Below are 19663 nucleotides of genomic sequence, written 5' to 3' on the forward strand. Positions count from 1 at the left end.
CGTCCGGAAGCCTTGGAAGTGAGGCTGTCCATGCCTAACCTGCTCATTTCCCATGGGACAGAGGACGCGATCGGAGAGCCACAGCTGGTAAAGTGACACACGCGTGGCCCTGAGTCTTCATTCTCCCCTGCACGCACATCTCTCGCAGGCATTTTGCAGTTCCCTCTAGTCAAGAGGTGGAGTCTAGGCCGGGCCTGGTGGCTCTTGTTTGTAATTCCAGCACTCTGGGAGGCTCCCAAGTAGCTGAAACCGCAGGCGTGCACCACCATGCCCAGGCAATCTGTTTGCTTGTTTTGTACAGATGGGGTCTTGCTATGTTGCCCAGGCTGGTCTTGAACTCCTGGCCTTAAGTGATCCACTCGCCTTGGCCTCCCAAAGGGTTGGGATTACAGGCGTGAGCCATCGCGCTTGCACCCGGCCAATCAGTATCCTTATTCGTGACTTATGAGCTTCAAATTGGTAAGAATTTGAAATATTGGAATAGACACAAGAACTCCAGTTGGTGGCTCTGTGTTTTTAAGACTTTATCATTAAAAAAAGAAGAAATTAGAGAAGGGAGGTGGGGGGACAGGAGGGTGAAGGAATCTCTCCAAAATGTCGGATCCGGGCGACCCTCCTTCCCTGACTGCCCAGCCACCCCGTCCCTTCTCTGTCCCGGCGGCGAGGCCCTAGCCGCCATCTTCTGGCAAGGCCCAGGAGCCCAGCTCAGGTCCCAGGCAGAGGTGAAGGCAGAAGTGGGGCTCAGGGCCTGGAGGCCTTGCCGGTGTCCTTGAGAGCCTCTTGGGTGGGCACTCATGTCCCAGCAGGGCCCTAGGGAGGTAGGCGTTGAGCAGAGGGGCCTTTGGAGGTGGGGTCCTGAAGCTGGAGGACCAGGTGGGAACCAGAACCAGGTGTGAGGCTGGGGGTCACAGCTGGAGGCTGGGTCTCTGGAGAGAGGAGGAGATGCCAAGTCAGGAGCGGGAGGGGGCCTGGCCCCATCCCAGCCTATCTGTGCATCCCTCATCAGCCCCAACGTGAGGGGGACACAGAGTGGCTGGCAGGGAATGGCGCGGGCATGTGCGAGGGCCACAGAGAGAAGAGACGCAGTGATGCGAAAGAGGGAGACAGAGAATCAGAGTGGAGGTGAGGGAGGGAGACCTACAGACTGAGACAGAGAACAAGGAGAGAGACAGGCAGAGTGGGACAGAGAGAGACCTGGAAGGAATCAGAGAGAATGACATGGGAAGAGAGAGAAGGAGTCATACGGAAATAGACAAAACAGAGAGAGAGAGAGAGAGAGAGGAGGCCAGGTGCGGTGGCTCACGCATGTAACCCCAGCACCTTGGGAGGCAGAGGCAGGAGGATTGCTTGAGCCCAGGAGTTCGAGACCAGCCTGGGGAACAAAGTGAGACCCCTGTCTCTACAAAAATAAAAATAAAAATGAATATTAGCCAGGTATGGTGGTGCATGCCTGTAGTCTCAGCTACTTGGGAGGCTGAGGCCAGAGGATCACTTAACCCAGGGAGGTTGAGGCTACAGTGAGTCATGCTCAGGAGTGGAGAGACAGAAAAGGAGACAGAAAGGAGTGGAGAAAAGAGCCCACTGGGCATCCAGGCAGTGGGGTGAGAAGGCCCTTCCATCACTACTGATCCAAAGGTCCCCTGACACTCACTCCAGACCATCCCCATCCATGCTTGGCCATGGCAGAGCTGAGTCTCCCACTACCCTACTTGGCCTGGATACACCTACCTGTCTCTTTTTCCCAGGCTTGGCCTCCAGCACCCGCCTCCACACATAAGCCCTGTGCAGGCCTCCACTCTCATTCTCAGGGCCTTTCTGCTGGCCCTGAATTCATTAGCCACCTGTCCGGCCACCTGCCTCAACCCAGCCCAAGGAGAACTTCCTCCTTGTGTGCAGGGGGCTGGGACTGTCTCACAGCCACGAGACTTCCAAGCTCTCCTGGCCTTGGCACGTGCTATTCCCTCTGTAGACGCTCCTCTCCTGCCTCACTCCTCCCATTCTTCTGGTCTCACCTGCAAAGTCCTCTCCTCCAGGCAGCCCTCCTTGAATCCTCCAGTCTTGGTCAGATGCCCCCTCCTCCAGGAAGCCCTCTCTAGGTCCTGGTTGGACCTCCCCCCATCCCAGGTCCATCACCCACCCCCTGTGTGCTCCTCCAGTTCCTGGGCTTCACCATTCCAGTCCTGCCCATTCTGGAGCATCACCATCTGGGGATGGGTCTGTCCCCTTCACTGGACTTTGTGCCCCATGAGGGCAGGGCTGGGGCTGTCATGGTCACTGTTGTGTCCTCACTATCACCCAGCACAGGGCTGGGCACAGAGCAGCTCAGGGGATGGATGGACAGATGGATACCAAACTAAGGAATTGGGACTTTGTCCAGATGGCACTAGGAAGCCACAAATGGTTTAATCCAGAGAGAGTCAAACTCGGATCTGTGCTTTGGAAACTCCTCCCCACCTGGGCCTTTGCACATGCTGTTCCCCCTGCTTTTGTAAGCAGGGTAAATAGACCTGTGCAAGTGACCTCTTCTCTCTGAACCTCAGTCTTCTTATCTGTGAAATGAAGACTGTAATAGTCTCTCCCTTTCAGGGTCATGGTAAGGACTAAATGAGAAGATGCTGTAAAGTGCCGCCAGCATACCAGGCCACAGGAGACTCAAGGCCTGGGAGAGTCAAATAATGCCCCCCTTCCACATTACTCCCTACTCTGCGCAGTGGACTCCTATTCATCCTTCAGTGCCCCATCCAGAGGCCACTTCCTCCAGGAAGTCCTCCCTGATACCCCAGAGATAGCTGATGACTCCCTCCTATGGGGAAACTATGTTTTATTGTTTGAACTGTGGCACTGGATTGTCACTGGGGTTGCCAACTTCCCCACAAGACCAGAATCTTCTCAAGATCCAGACCCTACCTGAGGCACGTCAGGATGGAGTGAGGGCTCAATTTTTTTTTTTTTTTTTTAGACGGAGTCTCACTCTGTTGCCCAGGTTGATCTCAGTTCACTGCAATCTCCGCCTCCCGGGTTCAAGTGATTCTCCTACCTGAGCCTCCAGAGTAGCTGGGACTACGGGTACACACCACCACACCTGGCTAATTTTTGTATTTTTAGTAGAGATGGGGCCAGGCTGGTCTCGAACTTCTGACCTCAGGTGATCCACCTGTCTTGGCCTCCTAAAGTGCAGGGATTACAGGCATGAGCTACTGCGCCCGGCCAAGGGCTTAATTTGTGTTTGGACATGTATCATAGATGAATGGGTGTATGTATGTATGTATGGATGGATGGATATAAGGTGGTGGGTAGGTGGATATATGGATAATGGGATGTGTGGGTAGATGGATGGGTGAGTTGATGGGTAGATGGGTGGATGCCTGGGTAGGGAGGTGGGTGAATGCACACATAAACGGGTAGATGTGTGGGTGGTTGGTCAGTGTGGAGGTAGACGGATGAGTGGGTTGGTGAGTGGAGAGATGAATGGAATAAGTGGGTGAATGTGTGGTCAGATGGGTATTGAGTGGGTAGGTGGGTGGACTAGGTTTGGATGGATGGATTGTGGGTGGATGAGTAATTGAGTAATGGATGGATAAAGATATGGATGCGTAAGTGAGTGGATAGATGGATGGATAGATGGACGAGGAGGACGGATGATGGATGGATGGACAGATGGATGAATGAAACATCTTCCCATCAAGCCTCAGGGAACCCGCAGTACAGGGACCCAGGCTGACCCACTACTCTGGATGTGCCCATGCTTGGAGTCCTGAGGTCTAATGGAAGTTTGAGAATTACACAATTCCTAGCCCTTAGACACTCACACCTCTCCTGCATCCAGCCTCTATAGATAATGCCATTCTCCTTCCAAGTTCAAACTCATCCCCACTGATCCTGGAAGACAAGAAAGGAGGGTAAGTGGGTCTTTCAGAGACACCCCCAGATGCCTCTAAGTCTTCCCCACCCCTTCCTACACCAGGGGATCCCTCTACCAGGATAGACTGGGTCATAAGAAGGTGCTGGCCCTTTAGAAAAAGTGGAGCCTTCTGAGGCGTTAGGCTTGAAGTCTGGAAGAAATGAGGTTGTAAGGAAAAGGTGGGGGACCAGGAAATCTGTCTTGGCATCACCTGCTCCCCACTAGGCAAGTGACACACTGTATTCCGCTTGAATTGAATCTCAGGTGGGCATCTTCTAGCGGGGCCTAGCTAAGGCAGCGGGGCTTACCCGGAGGCCGGACGGCCACGTGTGGCTGCGTCTCGGTGTAGCCTCCGATGGGCTGGCCCTCTGGGCTGAAGGCTGCACCCTGCCCTGCGAAGGGGGTTCAGAGGTGCAGGCTGAGCTCCAAGAAGCCCGGGACCCGGCTTTGACTCCCTCCTAAGAACCCCAGGCTCTCTGTCCCCGCCTTCCCCCTGTACCTGTGCGGTTGGATTGATCGATCATCGGTTGCACGATGCGTCTCCGGGCGTTAATGAACCTGGGAAGCGGTCATGGAAACGGAGGGGAATGAAAAGAGGGAGTGGGAGAGAGGCCAAGACGAATGCAGAGCGGGCCGGGAGGACAGCGGCGGGGGAGGCAGGGCGGGGCGAACAGGGGCAGCGGCTCCGCCGGGCTCGGGGTCTCCGTCAGCACCGCGGACAGCTCCCGGGCTCCCGCCCCGGGCCGGCCCGTGGGCCCTCCTGGGCCACTCACCAGTTGTTGACTTGCAGGATGGTGAGCCCCGTGTCCTGCGCCAGCTGCTTCTTCTGCTCTTCCGAGGGGTACGGGTGCTGCGGCCACCAGCAAGGGTCACTCTGCCTGCCTGGCCGGCCGCAGTCTGAACCCTAAGGTCTGGCCCACAGGGGCCCGGGGGATGGGGAGCCCAGGCAGACATGTGGGAGAGCCGGCGCGTCTGAGCGTCTCTGCGCTCCCCAGGATGGAGGCCAAGGGAGCCCCAGGCTTGGGACAATTACATGCCTGCGAGCCCCCGCCTGTTCTAGCAATTAGAGGTTAATTGGCCAGATCTGATTAAAGAGACCGTATTGGGGGAGGGGGGCTCCTGTGACATGGAGGAGGGGGCTTCACTGGCGTGGGGGAGGGAAGCAAAGCCCAGCCCCTCCCCCTCTGAATCTGTCAGAGTCTCTGCGTGGCTCTCCCCCATCCATTTATTTATTTATTTATTTGAGATGGAGTCTTGCTCTGTCGCCAGGCTGGAATGCAGTGGCGAGATCTCATCTCACTGCAACCTCCGCCTCCGGGGTTCAAGGGATTCCTCTGCCTCAGCCTCCCCAGTAGCTGGGACTACAGGTGCGCGCCACTATGCCCGGCTAATTTTTTGTATTTTAGTAGAGATGGGGTTTTACCATGTTGGCCAGGATGGTCTTGATCTCCTGACCTCGTGATCCACCTGCCTCGGCCTCCCAAAGTGTTGGGATTAGAGGCGTAAGCCACTGCGCCCAGTCCTCCCTATCCATTTCTTTTTCTTTCTTTCTTTCTTTCTTTTTTTTTTTGAGACGGAGTCTTGCTCTGTGGCCCAGGCTGGATGGAGTGCAGTGGTGCGATCTCGGCTCACTGCAAGCTCTGCTTCCCAGGTTCACGCCATTCTCCTGCCTCAGCCTCCCAAGTAACTGGGACTACAGGTGCCCGCCACCGCGCCTGGCTACATTTTTGCATTTTTAGTAGAGATGGGTTTCACCGTGTTAACCAGGATAGTCTCCATCTTCTCACCTTGTGATCTGCCTACCTCGGCCTCCCAAAGTGCTGGGATTACAGGCATGAGCCACCACGCCCGGCCCCTCCCTATCTATTTCTTTATTTCTCTTTCTCTTTTTTTTAAAACAGGGTCTCCCTCTGTCACTCAGGCTGGAGTGCAGTAGTGCCTTCATGGCTCACTGCAGCTTCAACCTCCCTGGCTCAAGCGATCCTCTAGCCTCAGCCTCCTGAGTAGCTGGGATCACAGGTGTGTGCCACCATGCCTGGCTAATTTTTTTTCTTTTTAGAGATGGGGTCTTGCTGTGTTGCCCAGGCTGGTCTCGAACTCCTGGGCTCAAGCGATCCTCCTGCCTTGGCCTCCTAAAGTGCTGGGATTACAGGCATGAGCCACTGTGTCTGGCCCTCCATTTCTCTCTCTGTGGTTCTCACATTCTCTCTCTGTCTCACTATCTCTGTGTGTGTGTGTCTCTGTCTGTATCTCTCTCTCTCTCTCTGGGATTCAGTCCCTCCCTGCCTCCGAGTTTCTGTCTGTCTCTGTCCCTCTGTGACTCAGTCTCTCCCTGTTTCCATCTTGCTCTGACTTGGTCTCTGTGTCTCTCTGTTTCAGCCTCTTCCTGGCTCTATTTTTCTCCTGTGTCCTTGAAGCAGTATGGTGCAGTGGTTAAGGCCAGACTGCCTGCATTTGAATCCACTTCTGGCTGTGTGACCTTAGGCTAGTCTCCCAACCTCTCTGTTCCTCAGTCTCCTCCTCATCTGCTAAATGGAGATAATAGTAGCTCCTCCCTCCAAGGGTATGCTGGGTAGATGGTGGGTGGGTGGGTGATTGATGTGTGGGTTAATGGATGGTTTGCGGGGAGGACTTAGTGAGTTAAGTGTCCTGAGCAGCACCTGCACACAGGTGACACTCACTGCTGCTGGATCCTGTCACAACTCTCCACTTCCAAGAGAGTCTCGAAAAATTTCCCGCCATCTCAGTCTCCCATTTCCGGGCGTCTCTGGGGTTTTGGTCTCTGTGGCCCACCCTTCTCCCTCTCTCCATGCCCACCCTGCACCCGGGCAGCAGGGCTCTCACCGACAGGTGCTGGAACAACCAGGCTCGCATGATGTTGGTGGCCACCTTGGGGAAGATCCCCCTCTTCTTGTTTCGCCGTCGCTCCTGGTCCAAGTCCTCATCTTCCCCACCAGAACTGGGAGAGGCCACGCTGGTGTCCAGCCCATCTCCTGAGGGAGGGCAGGCATGCTGTGTGTGTGGGCAGTGAAGAGTGGAGGACCAGAGGGCCCTAGGACTCTCCCCCAAGACACCACTCCACACCCCAGCCATCTCTGCCCTTCTGCAAGTCCTACTTGCAGTCTAACTTCAATCCTCTGGCTGATTCCCATGTTTCCTTTCCACCTCCCAAGATTCTCACCTTGGTCACTGGAGTTGTCACCACTCTGGGAGGCCAGGCCCCCGCTGGATGGACCTGGGGTACCCAGATGTACAGACCCGCTATCCTCATGGTCTCGAATCCATATATTATTCTAGAAAACAAGAGTTAGCAGTTAGTGCCAAGGCGGCTGGGCACCATGGCTCACGCCTGTAATCCCAGCAGTTTAGGAGGCCAAGGCGGGTGGATCACGAGGTCAAGAGATCGAGACCATTCTGGCTAACATGGTGAAACTCCGTCTCTACTAAAAAATAGAAAAAATTAGCTGGGTGTGGTGGCACGCACCTGTAGTCCCAGCTACTCAGGAGGCTGAGGCAGGAGAATCGCTTGAACCCAGGAGGCAGAGGTTGCAGTGAGCCAAGATCGTGCCACTACACTCCAGCCTGGGTGACAGAGCAAGACTCCATGTCAAAAAAAAAAAAGTTAGTGCTAAGGCTTGAGGCATGGACTCTGGAGCTAGGACTCCTGAATGGGAAGCCAGTCCCTGCCTCCCTCCTGGCTGTGTGATCTTGGGCAGGTCACTTCCCCTCTCTGAGCCTCCGTTTCTTTAATTGGAAAAATGAAGGACAGGACCAGGCACAGTGGCTCATGCCTGTAATGCCAGCACTTTTGGAGGCTGAGGCAGGCAGATTACCTGAGATCGGGCATTTGAGACCAGGCTGGCCAACATGTTGAAACCCCATCTATACTAAAAATACAAAAACTAGGCCGGCTTGGGCACGGTGGCTCACGCCTGTAATCCCAGCACTTTGGGAGGCCAAGGCAGGCGGATCACTTGAGGTCAGGAGTTGAAGACCAGCCTGGCCAACATGGTGAAACTTCGTCTCTACTAAAAATACAAAATGAGCCGGGCATGATGGTGGGTGCCTGTGATCCCAGCTACTCGGGAGGCTGAGGCGGGAGAATCGCTTGAACCCGGGAGGCGGAAGTTGCAGTGAGCAAAGATCGCGCCATTGCACTCTGGCCCGGACTGGGTGACAAAGTGAGACTATGTCTCAAAAAAATAATAATAAATAAATAAATAAAGCAAGAGAAAAAGAAAACAAAGGATAATAATAGTCATGACGGGGCCGGGCGCGGTGGCTCAAGCCTGTAATCCCAGCACTTTGGGAGGCCGAGACGGGCGGATCACAAGGTCAGGAGATCGAGACCATCCTGGCTAACACGGCGAAACCCCGTCTCTACTAAAAACACAAAAAATTAGCTGGGCGAGGTGGCGGTGCCTGTGGTCCCAGCTACTCGGGAGGCTGAGGCAGGAGAATGGCGGGAACCCAGGAGGCGGAGCTTGCAGTGAGCTGAGATCTGGCCACTGCACTCCAGCCTGGGCGACAGAGCGAGACTCCGTCTCCAAAAAAAAAAAAAAAAAAAAAAAAAAAAAAAAATAGTCATGACGGAGTGTGGCCAGTATTCAATGATGAGTTCATCTACATAGAGGCTCGAACAAGACGACCTTACACAGGTCTATGGCATCTTATCTAAAATCCTTGGGGCCAGAGGTGTCTCAGGATTCAGAACATTTCACATTTTTAACTTTATTTTGAGTCAGTGTCTCCTTCTGTCGCCCAAGCTGGAGTGTAGTTGCATGATCTAGGCTCACTGCAGCCTTTGCCTCCCGGGTTCAAGTGATTCTCGTGCCTCAGTCTCCCAAGTAGCTGGGATTACAGGTGCCTGCCACCATGCCTGGCTACTTTTTGTATTTTTAGTAGAGACGGGGTTTCACCATGTTGGCCAGGCTGATCTCGAACTCCTGGGCTCAAGTGATCCGCACACCTCTGCCTCCCAAAATCTTAGATACGAGGTGTGAGCCACTGCGCCAGGCCCATTTCACATTTTTAGGCAGTAAATCAGCGCATACACCATGCAGTTCGCAGCCATCCCAGGCAGGCTCTGGGGCACAACCTGGTCATCAAACTCATTAACATTTCCACAGCAACATGGATGAATATTTAACTAAGTAGAATAAATAAAGGCTATAAATAGCCCCTCATTAGTTCAGGTCCGTTTTTGCTGCCAAATGAGTTTGCACTAAATTTATGGGACAAAATGCAAAACTTTGAAGTTTCAGAGACTGTAGCCAAGGGGTCTCAGAATTGTAGGTAAGGGGGTCTGGGGCTGTATTATATATTATCTTTCTCTTTTTCTTTTTTTCTTTTTTTGAGACGGAATCTTGCCCTGTCGCCCAGGCTGGAGTGCAATGGCATGATCTCGGCTCACTGAAACCCGCACCTCCTGGGTTCAGGCGATCCTCCCGCCTCAGCCTCCTGAGTAGCTGGGATTACAGGTGCGTGCCACCATGTCTGGCTAATTTTTTGTATCTCTAGTAGAGATGGGGTTTCACCATGTTGGCCAGGCTGGTCTCAAACTACTGACCTAGTGATCCACTAGCCTCAGCCTCCCAAAGTGCTGGAATTACAGGCGTGAGCCACTGTGCCCAGCCTTCTCTTTTTTTTTTTTTTTTTTTTAAGAGACAGAGTCTTGCTCTGTCACCTAGGCTGGAGTGCAGTGGTGCAATCTTAGCTCTCTGCAGCTTCAAATTCCTGGGCTCAAGCAATCCTCTCGCCTCAGCCTGCCAAGTAGCTGGAACTACAGTTGCGCCTGGCTAATTTTTCTTATTTTTTGTGGAGATGGGATTTCACGATGTTGTCCAGATTGCTCTCGAACTCCTGGGCTTAAGCGATCTTCCTGCCTCGACTTCCCGAAGTGCTGAGATCACAGGGGTGAAGCCACTGCAGCCAGCCTCGTCGTTTCTTTATGCAAACTCCAACATGCTTTGAGGAACTCGACAATCGGTAGGATTTACCCTCCACCCAGCTCCGTGCACCAGGAGGTCAGCTCACCCATAAGGACTGCAGTAACACTTCCTCTTCAGTTTAAGGTTGGGTTAAATCTGCCCAACCTGTGGTTTTAGATTAGCTGTATTCTTCTACCAAAAATCTCAGCCGCTGTCAAGCAATCTGCTCCTCTCTCTGGTTCTGGTAACCACGCCCCCTCCCACCCTTTTTTTTTTTTTTGAGACAGAGTGTTACTCTGTTGCCCAGGCTGGAGGGCAGTGGTGAGATCTCGGCTCACTGCAACTTCCGCCTCCTGGGTTCAAGTGATTCTCCTGCCTCAGCCTCCTAAGTAGCTGGGATTACAGGCACATGACACAACATCCAGCTAATTTGTTGTTGGGTTTTCTTTTTTTTTTTTTTTTTTTTTTGAGACGGAGTCGTATTCTGTTGCCCAGGCTGGAGTGCAGTGGCACGATCTCCGCTCACTGCAAGCTCTGACGCCTCCCGGGTTCACACCATTCTCCTGCCTCAGCTTCCCAAGAAGCTGGGACTACAGGCGCCCGCCACCACGCCCGGCTAATATTTTTGTATTTTTAGTAGAGACGGGGTTTCACCGTGTTCGCCAGGATGGTCTCGATCTCCTGACCTCGTGATCCGCCTGCCTCGGCCTCCCAAAGTGCTGGGATTACAGGCGTGAGGCACCGCGCCTGCGCCCGGCCATTATTGGGTTTTTTTTTTGTTGTTTGTTTTTTTGAGACAGAGTCTTGCCCTGTCACCCAGGCTGAAGTGCAATAGCGCGATCTCGGCTCATTGCAACCTTCGCCTCCCGGGTGCAAGCGATTCTCCTGCCTCAGCCTCCCGAGTAGCTGGGATTATAAGCACGTGCCACCATGCCTGGCTAATTTTTTTTTTTTTTTGTATGTTTAGTAGAGACGGGGTTTCACCATGTTGGCCTGGCTGGTCTCAAACTCCTGACCTCGTGATCTACCCGCCTCAGCCTCCCAAAGTGCTGGGATTACAGATGTGAGCCACTGCACCCAGCTATCACCAGGCTACATTTTTTTTTTTGTGACTGCAGTTTGAAGGTTTGGTTGTCTTGTATGTGACACTGCTGTCGCGATTCCTGTGCGAGTGGGTATAAGGCTCCAGGACTTGGCCAGGCACGGTGGCTCAAGCCTGTAATCCCAGCACTTTGGGAGGCCGAGGCGGGATGATCACTTGAGGTCAGGAGTTCGAGGCCAGCCTGGCCAAATGGTGAAACCCCATCTCTACTGAACATACAAAAGTTAGCTGGGCGTGGTGGCAGGCACCTGTAGTCCCAGCTACTCGGGAGGCTGAGGCAGGGGAATCGCTTGAACCTGAAGGCAGAGGTTGCAGTGAACTGAGATTGCACCACTGCACTCCAGTCTGAGTGACAAACTGAGACTCCATTAAAAAAAAAAAAAAGGCTCTGGGACTGTGTCTGGGTGCGTCTGGCTGTGGGGTGGTTGTCATGTGAGTGTATCTGAGGCGGTGTGGAGTGGGTGTGTGTGTGCTGTAAAGATGTCATTGCCAGGTGTTTTGACAGTAGGATTGCCTGGGTGTGGCTCTCATGTGACTTTTCCTCAAGGCTTCGCCCCTCTACTCTGTACATAGCCGTGGCGAGTCGGGATCCACACGGCTGTGCTGTGCTGTGCGTGTTTGCCGTCTGGTGTCCTAAGTGGATAAAACTGTAGTGAGGCTGAATCTGAGATGGTGCCACCTTATTGAGTTGCTTCTTTGGGTTTCTTTGTGGCCCCATCTGAGCCTGTTGAGTCTATTTCCAAGTCTGTGTGGATGAGTCTGGGGCCATGTGGCTGTGAGTGGTGTGTGTGCGCGATCTCGGCTGCAGCCCGACTGTTATGTGACCAGGGTCACGTGTGTGCAAGAGGGCGCCGTGGTCAGTCCGGGCCCAAGCGTGGTTATATCTGAGTTTGCCAGGCAGTACCTCGGGCTGTTGGGCTCTATGTCCATCTGTGTGGCTGTTTTGTGTGGCTGGAGCGGGGGTGCGTATGTGGTGGACACACACATAATTGAGAACGGCGTGCAGAACCCGGCTGTGTGTTCTATGCTGCTGTCGTATGGTTGGGGGTGTGTGTGTGAGTACACGGTGGATGCTACTGTCCAGCTATGAGCAGAAATGGCTGTTGCTGAGTTGGTGTGGCTGTGTGTGGACCTGTGTGGGTGTAGCTGAGTCTGTGGGTGGCATCTGCAGCTGCTGGTGTGCATGTGTGTGCACCGTCACCCAGCCGCATCTGAGTCTGCACAGCTGTTGTGTAGTGGGTCTGTGGCTGTGTGTATATGCGTGCCCTGTGATCAGGCTGACTGTGGCTGCGTCTGAGGCTGTGTAGTGTGCATACGCCTTCATGCAGTGTCCAGGCACAGCTGTGGCTGCAGGGCCATATGCCTGGTGCCCGTCCCAGGCCCACCTGGTCTGGGAGGCTGGGGCAGGAGGCTGGGTAGTCCTCGAAGTCCTCCCTGCAGCTGCCGTCCCGATCCTCGATGACCAGGTCGATGGGCATCTTTCCCTTGAGGCAGGTGATGTAGCGGTGACAGAAGTTGTCGCACAGGTCGTGGACCTGGGGGGGCACCGGGGTACTGGGGGGGCCACCCGGGGGGGCAGGGCTGGGGTGCACAGGGGCGGGGGCAGCATTCTGCTTCAACTCCAGTGGGGAGAGAGCCGGAAGGTGGGAGGCAGAGGCGACAAGATGGGGTGGGATGAGGTGGGCAAGTGAGGCTGTTGGGGGGTGAGACGCACTCACCTTCTCCAGCTCCAGCAGGTGGAACCGCAGCACTTGGATGGCCTGGATCATCTGAAAACGTGGGATAGGAGGTGGGGGAAGACAGAGGGAATCGGGGGAGGGAGAAGGGAGGAAGAAGGAAGAGGAAAAGAAGGAGGAAGAGAGGAGAGACAGAGAAACAGAATGAGTGAGATAAAATGACAGGGACAGGGCGACAAAGACACCAGGCGCAGAGGGGGAAAGAGAACAGAGATGCAGCGCAAAATTAAGGAAAGAGTGGGTGTTAGATTCAGAGGTAGAGACAAGAGTAGCAAGAGACGAAAAAGAACCCATCACAGGCCGGGCGCGGTGGCTCAAGCCTGTAATCCCAGCACTTTGGGAGGCCGAGGCGGGCGGATCACGAGGTCAGGAGATCGAGACCATCCTGGCTAACACGGTGAAACCCCGTCTCTACTAAAAAAAATACAAAAAAAAAAACTAGCCGGGCGAGGTGGCGGGCGCCTGTAGTCCCAGCTATTCGGGAGGCTGAGGCAGGAGAATGGCGTAAACCCGGGAGGCGGAGCTTGCAGTGAGCTGAGATCCGGCCACTGCACTCCAGCCTGGGCGACAGAGCGAGACTCCGTCTCAAAAAAAAAAAAAAACACAAAACCCCATCACAAAGAGGGAGAGCTAAGGTGAGCCGTTCCGACTGGAATTCCCACCCTCTGCCTGTTGGCCCCCAGCTCCAGGCCCCGCCCACCTGCAAACTACATTTCCCAGAGCCCTTTGCCAAAGGGTTTGGCCAATAGGAAGCCCTGGCAAGAGCTTGGGGAGCAAAGGATGGGAGAAGCTGGGGTATTTCTCCCTCCTTTCTTCTCTATCTTCTTTTTTGTCTTTCTTTTTTTTTTTTTTTTTGAGACGGAGTCTCACGCTGTTGCCCAGGCTGGAGTGCAGTGGCGCGATCTCGGCTCACTGCAAGCTCCGCCTCCCGGGTTCCCGCCATTCTCCTGCCTCAGCCTCCTGAGTAGCTGGGACTACAGGCGCCCGCCACCGCGCCCGGCTAATTTTTTGTATTTTTAGTAGAGACGGGGTTTCACTGTGGTCTCGATCTCCTGACCTTGTGATCTGCCCGCCTCGGCCTCCCAAAGTGCTGGGATTACAGGCTTGAGCCACCGCGCCCGGCCGTCTTTCTTTTTTGATATGGAGTCTTGCTCTGGCGTCCAGGCTGGAATACAGTGGAGCGATCTCAGCGCACTGCAACCTCCGCCTCCCAGGTTCAAGTGATTCTCCTGCCTCAGCCTCCTGAGTAGCTGGGACTACAGGCATGCACCACTGTGCCCGGCTAATTTTTGTATTTTTAGTAGAGACAGAGTTTCACCATGTTGGCCAGGCCGGTCTCAAACTCCCGACCTCAGGTGATCCACTTGCCTCGGCCTCCCAAAGTGCTGGGATTACAGGCGTGAGCCAACGTGCCCGGCCTCTTCGCTTTCTTTTTTCTTTTCTTCCTTTCCCTCTTTCTTTATTTTTCTTTCTTTGTTTGTTTGACACAGAGTCTTGCCCTGTTGCCCAGGCTGCAGTACAGTGGCAGGATCTCGGCTCACTGCAACCTCTGCCTCCCGGGTTCAAGCGATTCTCTTGCCTCAGCCTCCTGAGTAATTGGGACTACAGGCGAGTGCACCACGCCCAGCTAATTTTTGTATTTTTAGTAGACAGGGGGTTTCACCAGGTTGGTCAGGTTGGTCTCGAACTCCTGACCTTGTGATCTGCCGGCCTTGGCCTCCCAAAGTGCTAGGATTACAAGCATGAGCCACTGCACCCAGCCCTTCCTCCCTCCCTCCCTCCCTTCCTTCCTTCCTTCCTTCCTTCCTTCCTTCCTTCCTTCCTTCCCTCCCTCCCTCCCTCTCTCCCTCCCTCCCTCCCTCCCTCTCTCCTTCTCTCCCTCCCTGTGTTTTCCTTTCTCTTCTCTTTTTTCTTTTCTTTTTTTTTTTTGAGACAGTCTTGCTCTGTCGCCCAGGCTGGAGTGCAGTGGCACGATCTCGGTTCACTGTAAGCTCTGCCTCCCGGGTTCACACCATTCTCCCGCCTCAACCTCCAGAGTAGCTGGGACTACAGGTGCCCACCACCACGGCCGGATAATTTTTTGGTATTTTTAGTAGAGATGTGGTTTCACTGTGTTAACCAGGATGGTCTCGATCTCCTGATCTGTCCATCTCAGCCTCCCAAAGTGCTGGGATTACAGGTGTGAGCCACGGCGACTGGCCTCTTTCTCTTTTTCTAGCTATCTATGAGAGACAGGGTCTTGCCCTGTTGCCCAGGCTGGTGTGCAGTGGAGCTGATCAAGGGTTACTGCAGCCTCGACTTCTTGGGGCTCGAGTGATCCTCCCACCTCAGCCTCCCAAGTAGCTGGGACCACAGGTGTGTGCCACCACACCCTGCTAATTAAATGTTTTTGTAGAGATGGGGTGTCACTACATTGCCCAGGCTGGTCTTGATCCCTGGCCTCAAGCTATCTCCTGGCCTTGGTCTCCCAAAGTGCTGGGATTACAGGTGTGAGCTGCCGCACCCAGCCTCCTCTCCTTGGGAAGCAGTCCCTGCGCTCACTTTGGCATGGGTACTATTCTTCTGACGGATGGAACATCAGACACTTTTTCAGCCCTATTCTGTGCCAGGTGCTATCCCATGCACTTGACTTGCATTCACTCATTAAATCCCCACAGCAGCCCTCCAAGACAGAAATTACTACCAGCCACACGTCACAGACGGGACGCCAGGCACAGAGACGCAGAGTGACTTGCCCTGGGTCACACAGCTGGTGAGTGGCAGAGCTGGGATTTGAACTCGGGCCATGGGTCCCATTCTCAGACTCTAGGCTGTACCACATGGCATGTGGGCAACAATCATGGCCATTTGGGAACATGGACCAGGTGGCCTCCTCTCTGCACCCCCTCAACCAACCCCAGGGATGGGGAGTCAGGACAGGAGACCCATCGTAGGAGGGAGAGTGGGGGAGAGCTTGGGTCTCACCAGATTGTCCAGTTCTGGGTTGGAGGAGAAGAGGGGCCTCTCAGAGCGAACCTGGGAGGGAAGAGAGAAGCCAGCAGGGGATGTCCCACCTTCCACCCAACCCTCCTCGCTGGCTCTCCGGTGCGGTGCTTGGCGGGTGGGGGGTGCTCACCTGCTTGGCGAAGGCAGCGATGTCCTCGTTGAAGGAATCAGAGGAGCAGACGTCGCCGCCGGGGGGTGTCCCCAGCCCAGCTCCGGCCCCGTCACGGGGAGAGCATGTAGCCAGTTCACATTTCTCAAAGACCAGGGCCAAGAGGGGGAAGAGCGGGTGTCTGGGGAGGCAGGAAAGGAGAGAGGTCGAGGGAGAGGCTGGGGGGGTGAATGGAGGGGCTGCAAGGTGCAGAACAGCTGGGAAGGGGACAAGAGACCGGGAGAGGAGACGGTGACTCACACACAGAGACGGAAACAGACCCAGGGAGCAAAGAAACAGAAGACAGAGAGAGAGACAGGAGCCTGAGACCGGCCCCCACTCACCCATAGATCTCATCCTTCTCCCTCTTCAGGCTGTCACTGTCCAAGCCTGGGGGCAGCAGCTGGGGAGGCCGGTGTGGGCCGTAGGGCCCTGGTGCTGCGGGCACTGCCTCTGGGAAGCCAGCCAGGGTTGCGGGGCCATCCGCGATGCCTGGGTAGTGCGGCAGCTCATCGTACTGGGCGAAGGTGAGAAGAGAAGGGGGAGCCCCAGGGAGGGGTCAGCACCCCGAGACTCAGCTGAGGAGCTTCTCTATCCTGGAACCCAGGAGATGCCTCTCTGTGTCCCAGAAACCTGCTTCTGGTCCCCAAGTGTCTGAGCCCTGCCCCTTTGAGCCCTCCAGGTCCCCCGGAGCTGTCTGGGTGGGAGTGAGGACCCCATCCAGGCAGAGATTCCTGACATGCGGGCAGGAGGACCCAGAGGGAGAGACGGCAGGGTCTGGCTGGGAGGGAAGAGAGATGGAGAGAGTGGCGTGAGAAGACGGAGACAGAGACAGAGATGGAGACAGAGACAGAGATAAGAGACAGAGACAGAGAGAGACAGACAGAGAGGGAAATCCATGGACACCTCCTGCAGGAACCGCGCATTGTTGTACACAAAGTACACACACGAAGCCTCCCCGTCTTCTATTCCATTTCACAGTTGGTAGATATGCACATTTAGAGTAAGTCTCAACAACATGTCACACCCCACTCACCACGTGAATCCACCACACACGGAGACACAGCCATACACACCAACCCATGTGCACGCTCGTGTGTCAGTCACACCCAAATCCCCCCCACACACGCACACATGCACACACGCACACACACACACACAGCCCAACACCAGGCACAGGAATTAATGCATGATTGAGACATTTAGCACATGAACGAATGAATGAACGAGGCATTTAGCACAGGGCCTGGCTCACGCTGTGAGCACTTGTTGCTGGAGAGGGTCACTAGGCACCACCACTGAGACACACTTTCGCACTCAAGAAAAACACCATTATGGGGTGGGATACCCGCATCCCGTCATCACAGAACCATGCACCTGGGAAGCCTGGGGCACCTTTCACTAGGTCAGGTCAAATCCCTCAGTGATGAAGACATGGAGGCTCAAAGAGGCAGCAGGACTCCCCTGGGAAGAGGCTAGAACGTTCCTGCCTCCGACCCTCGCCTGGCTGGGCACTCTGGCTCTGCGTGTCCCACTCTCTCCCTCTTCCTCTTCTCCTAACTTCTCCTGTGCCCTGAAGTTGAATCCAACTGCTCCCCGCTGCTCATGGCACACTCACCAAACTCGGTCCCCACAGCCCACCCAGAACCCCCAAAGCGGAGGCGCACCTCCTCCCCCGTCTCCTATGCCCGTTCCCATCCCCAGGGAGAGAGGCTCCCTGGGGCCAGCAGCCTGGTGAGACCGCCCCTCCCACCCCTGTCCCACTCCTAGCCCTGGAGAGGCAGGGGAGGCTTGGAACAAAAGTAGAGCGAAGAGAAGGACGGAGGAGGGCAGAAAAGGAGGGGGATGGTGAGGTGGGGGCGGCTGAGATGGAGGAGGAAGCCCAGGGACAGAGAGCAGAGAGACTCGGGGGCAGAGAGAGGGGGACAGAGAGGCAGAAAGAGGGGGGAGACCCGGGGCAGAGAGAGGGGGACAGAGAGGCAGAAAGGAGGGGGAGACCCGGGGCAGAGAGAAGGGGACAGACAGGCAGAAAGAGGGGGGAGACCCGGGGCAGAGAGAGGGGGACAGAGAGGCAGAAAGCAGGGGGAGACCCGGGGCAGAGAGAGGGGGACAGACAGGCAGAAAGAGGGGGGAGACCCGGGGCAGAGAGAGGGGGACAGAGAGGCAGAAAGGAGGGGGAGACTGGGGCAGACAGAGGGGGACAGAGAGGTAGGGAGAGACTGGGGCAGGGAGAAGAAGCTAAAGGGTGGGGAGGAGGCGAGGCCCAGGGGCAGGAAGAGGGGACACCTGGGGGCAGAGAGGGAGCACAGAGGGACTGGGAGACCCAGGGGCGGAGGGAGGGGCAAGAGAGAGGTGGTGGAGAGGACGGATGGGCTGATGGGGGGCCAGCGCCGGAGAGGAGGGATGCAGGGACGGGGGGTGCGGAAGCGGCCGGGGCGCGGGGTCCCCGCCCTGAGACCTACCCTCCGGGCCATGGGCTGAGGCCGGCGGCAGCTCCCGGGTCCCTCCAGAGCCTGGCCGCGGGGGAGGGCGCAGCCCGGGGCCGCAGCCCCAGACGGCCCGCAGTGTCGACGCCAGGGGGTGGGCAGGAGGCCGGGCGCGCGCTCCCCCACCCCCGCCGCCGTCAGCGGCAGGCGCCGGGCCGGGTCGGGACTCCGCGCATGGACCCCGGCCCCCGCCCCCAGCGGGGGTCACGGCCAGGAGCGCATCGCCGCTGGGGCGGGGGCAGCAGGCGCGGGCGGGGCGCCCGAGGCCCCCTCCCCTGGGCCCCCCCGTCCCTCCCCGGGCTCGGAGGGAATCGAACTGTCCCAAGACGGACAGACCGGGGACCGCGAGGGGCTGGGGGCAGCCCGGGGCGGCGGGGGCTCCGGCGGCGGCTCGGGGGTGCTGGCGGCCGCGCTCCCCGTTCCCGGTCTCTCCCTCTCTGTGGTCACATCCGGAAGTTCCACGGCGGAGATGCTTAACCCACTGTCCGCCGGCGCGGCCGGGCGGGGCGGGGCGGGGCTGGGGCTGCGGGTCCCTCCTCTCCCCTCCCCCTCCCCCTCCCCTCCCCCTCCCCCCCTCCCCCCTCCCCCCTCCCCATCCGCGCCCCGCCCCGCCCGGGCCCGCGGCCTCTCCCGGCGGCTTTTGTATCGGAGTCGCCCTGGGACGCGTCCTCCTCGGCCCCCGCCCCGCCCGCCGCGCTCGCTCCGGATCGCTCTCCCCCCCACCCCGCTCCGGGTCTCCCTCTCCCCTTGCCGGCAGCCACCCGCCTCTGTCTCGAGTTCTCCCCCACCTCTGTCTCTGTCTCTCTCCCCCCCTCCCTCCACCCTGTCTCTTTTCTCTCTCATTTTCTCTCTGTTTTTTCTGTTTCTCCTCCCACCTCTTCCCGCCTCTCTCCCCCTCTGTTTCTGTCTCTCCCTCAACCCCCAACCTCTCTCCCTCTGTTTCTCTCTCCCCGCTTACCTCTCTCTCCTCTGTCTCTCCCCCCACCTCTCTCTCTCCCTCTGTTTCTCTCTCTTCGCTGTCTCCCCTCCACCTCCCATTTTCTCTGTTTCTCTCCTCCTCACCTCTCTCCCTCTGTCTCTCTCCTCCCCCTCACCTCTCTCTGTTTCTCTCTGTTTTTTTCTGTTTCTCCCTCCTCCCACCTCTACCCCCCTCCCCGTCTCTCTGTTTGTGTGTCTGTCCCTCTCCTCCATCTCTCTCTCCGTTTCTCTGTCTCCCCCCTTACCTATCTCCCTCATCTCTCTCTCCCTCTGTTTCTCTACCCCCAACTCCCACTCGCTCTGTTTCTCTCCCCTTCACCTCTCTCTCTCTCTCTGTCTCTTTCCCCCCTCACCTCTCTGTTTCTCTGTTTCTCCCTTTCCCCAGCTCTCTCCTATG

The 19663-nt window shown here is 56.3% G+C and overlaps 1 protein-coding gene across 3 annotated transcripts; it reads right to left on the reverse strand.

Annotated features, from left to right (window-relative positions):
* Positions 1-507: 507 nt before the first annotated feature.
* Positions 508-18764, reverse strand: LOC105478685 (Meis homeobox 3). Of its 3 annotated transcripts, none has more exons than XM_071087287.1 (13): positions 18265-18760; positions 16147-16319; positions 15785-15944; positions 15634-15684; positions 12652-12702; positions 12319-12417; positions 7083-7194; positions 6746-6894; positions 4675-4751; positions 4401-4459; positions 4210-4293; positions 3810-3879; positions 508-926 (listed from the first exon to the last, which is right to left on the reverse strand). In XM_071087287.1, the coding sequence occupies exons 1-12, from the start codon at positions 18274-18276 to the stop codon at positions 3830-3832; spliced, it is 1077 nt and encodes a 358-aa protein (XP_070943388.1). In that variant the 5' UTR covers positions 18277-18760; the 3' UTR covers positions 508-926; positions 3810-3829. The 3 variants fall into 3 exon arrangements, with proteins under 3 accessions (XP_070943388.1, XP_070943387.1, XP_070943389.1); XM_071087286.1 differs by having other exon boundaries at positions 12319-12468; positions 18265-18758; XM_071087288.1 differs by lacking the exon at positions 4210-4293 and having other exon boundaries at positions 12319-12468; positions 18265-18764.
* Between the last annotated feature and the right edge of the window lie 899 nt (positions 18765-19663).

This window comes from Macaca nemestrina, chromosome 20, assembly GCF_043159975.1.
Source record: "Macaca nemestrina isolate mMacNem1 chromosome 20, mMacNem.hap1, whole genome shotgun sequence".
NCBI lineage: Eukaryota > Metazoa > Chordata > Mammalia > Primates > Cercopithecidae > Macaca > Macaca nemestrina.

Excerpts from the sequence above, each read along its gene's own strand:
- LOC105478685 (XM_071087286.1), bottom strand. Across the intron at positions 15,945-16,146 it reads GAGAAGGATGAGATCTATGG|ACACCCGCTCTTCCCCCTCT; the intron begins GTGAGTGGGGGC and ends CTGCCTCCCCAG. Across the intron at positions 6,895-7,082 it reads TGACAACTCCAGTGACCAAG|GAGATGGGCTGGACACCAGC; the intron begins GTGAGAATCTTG and ends GCCCTCCCTCAG.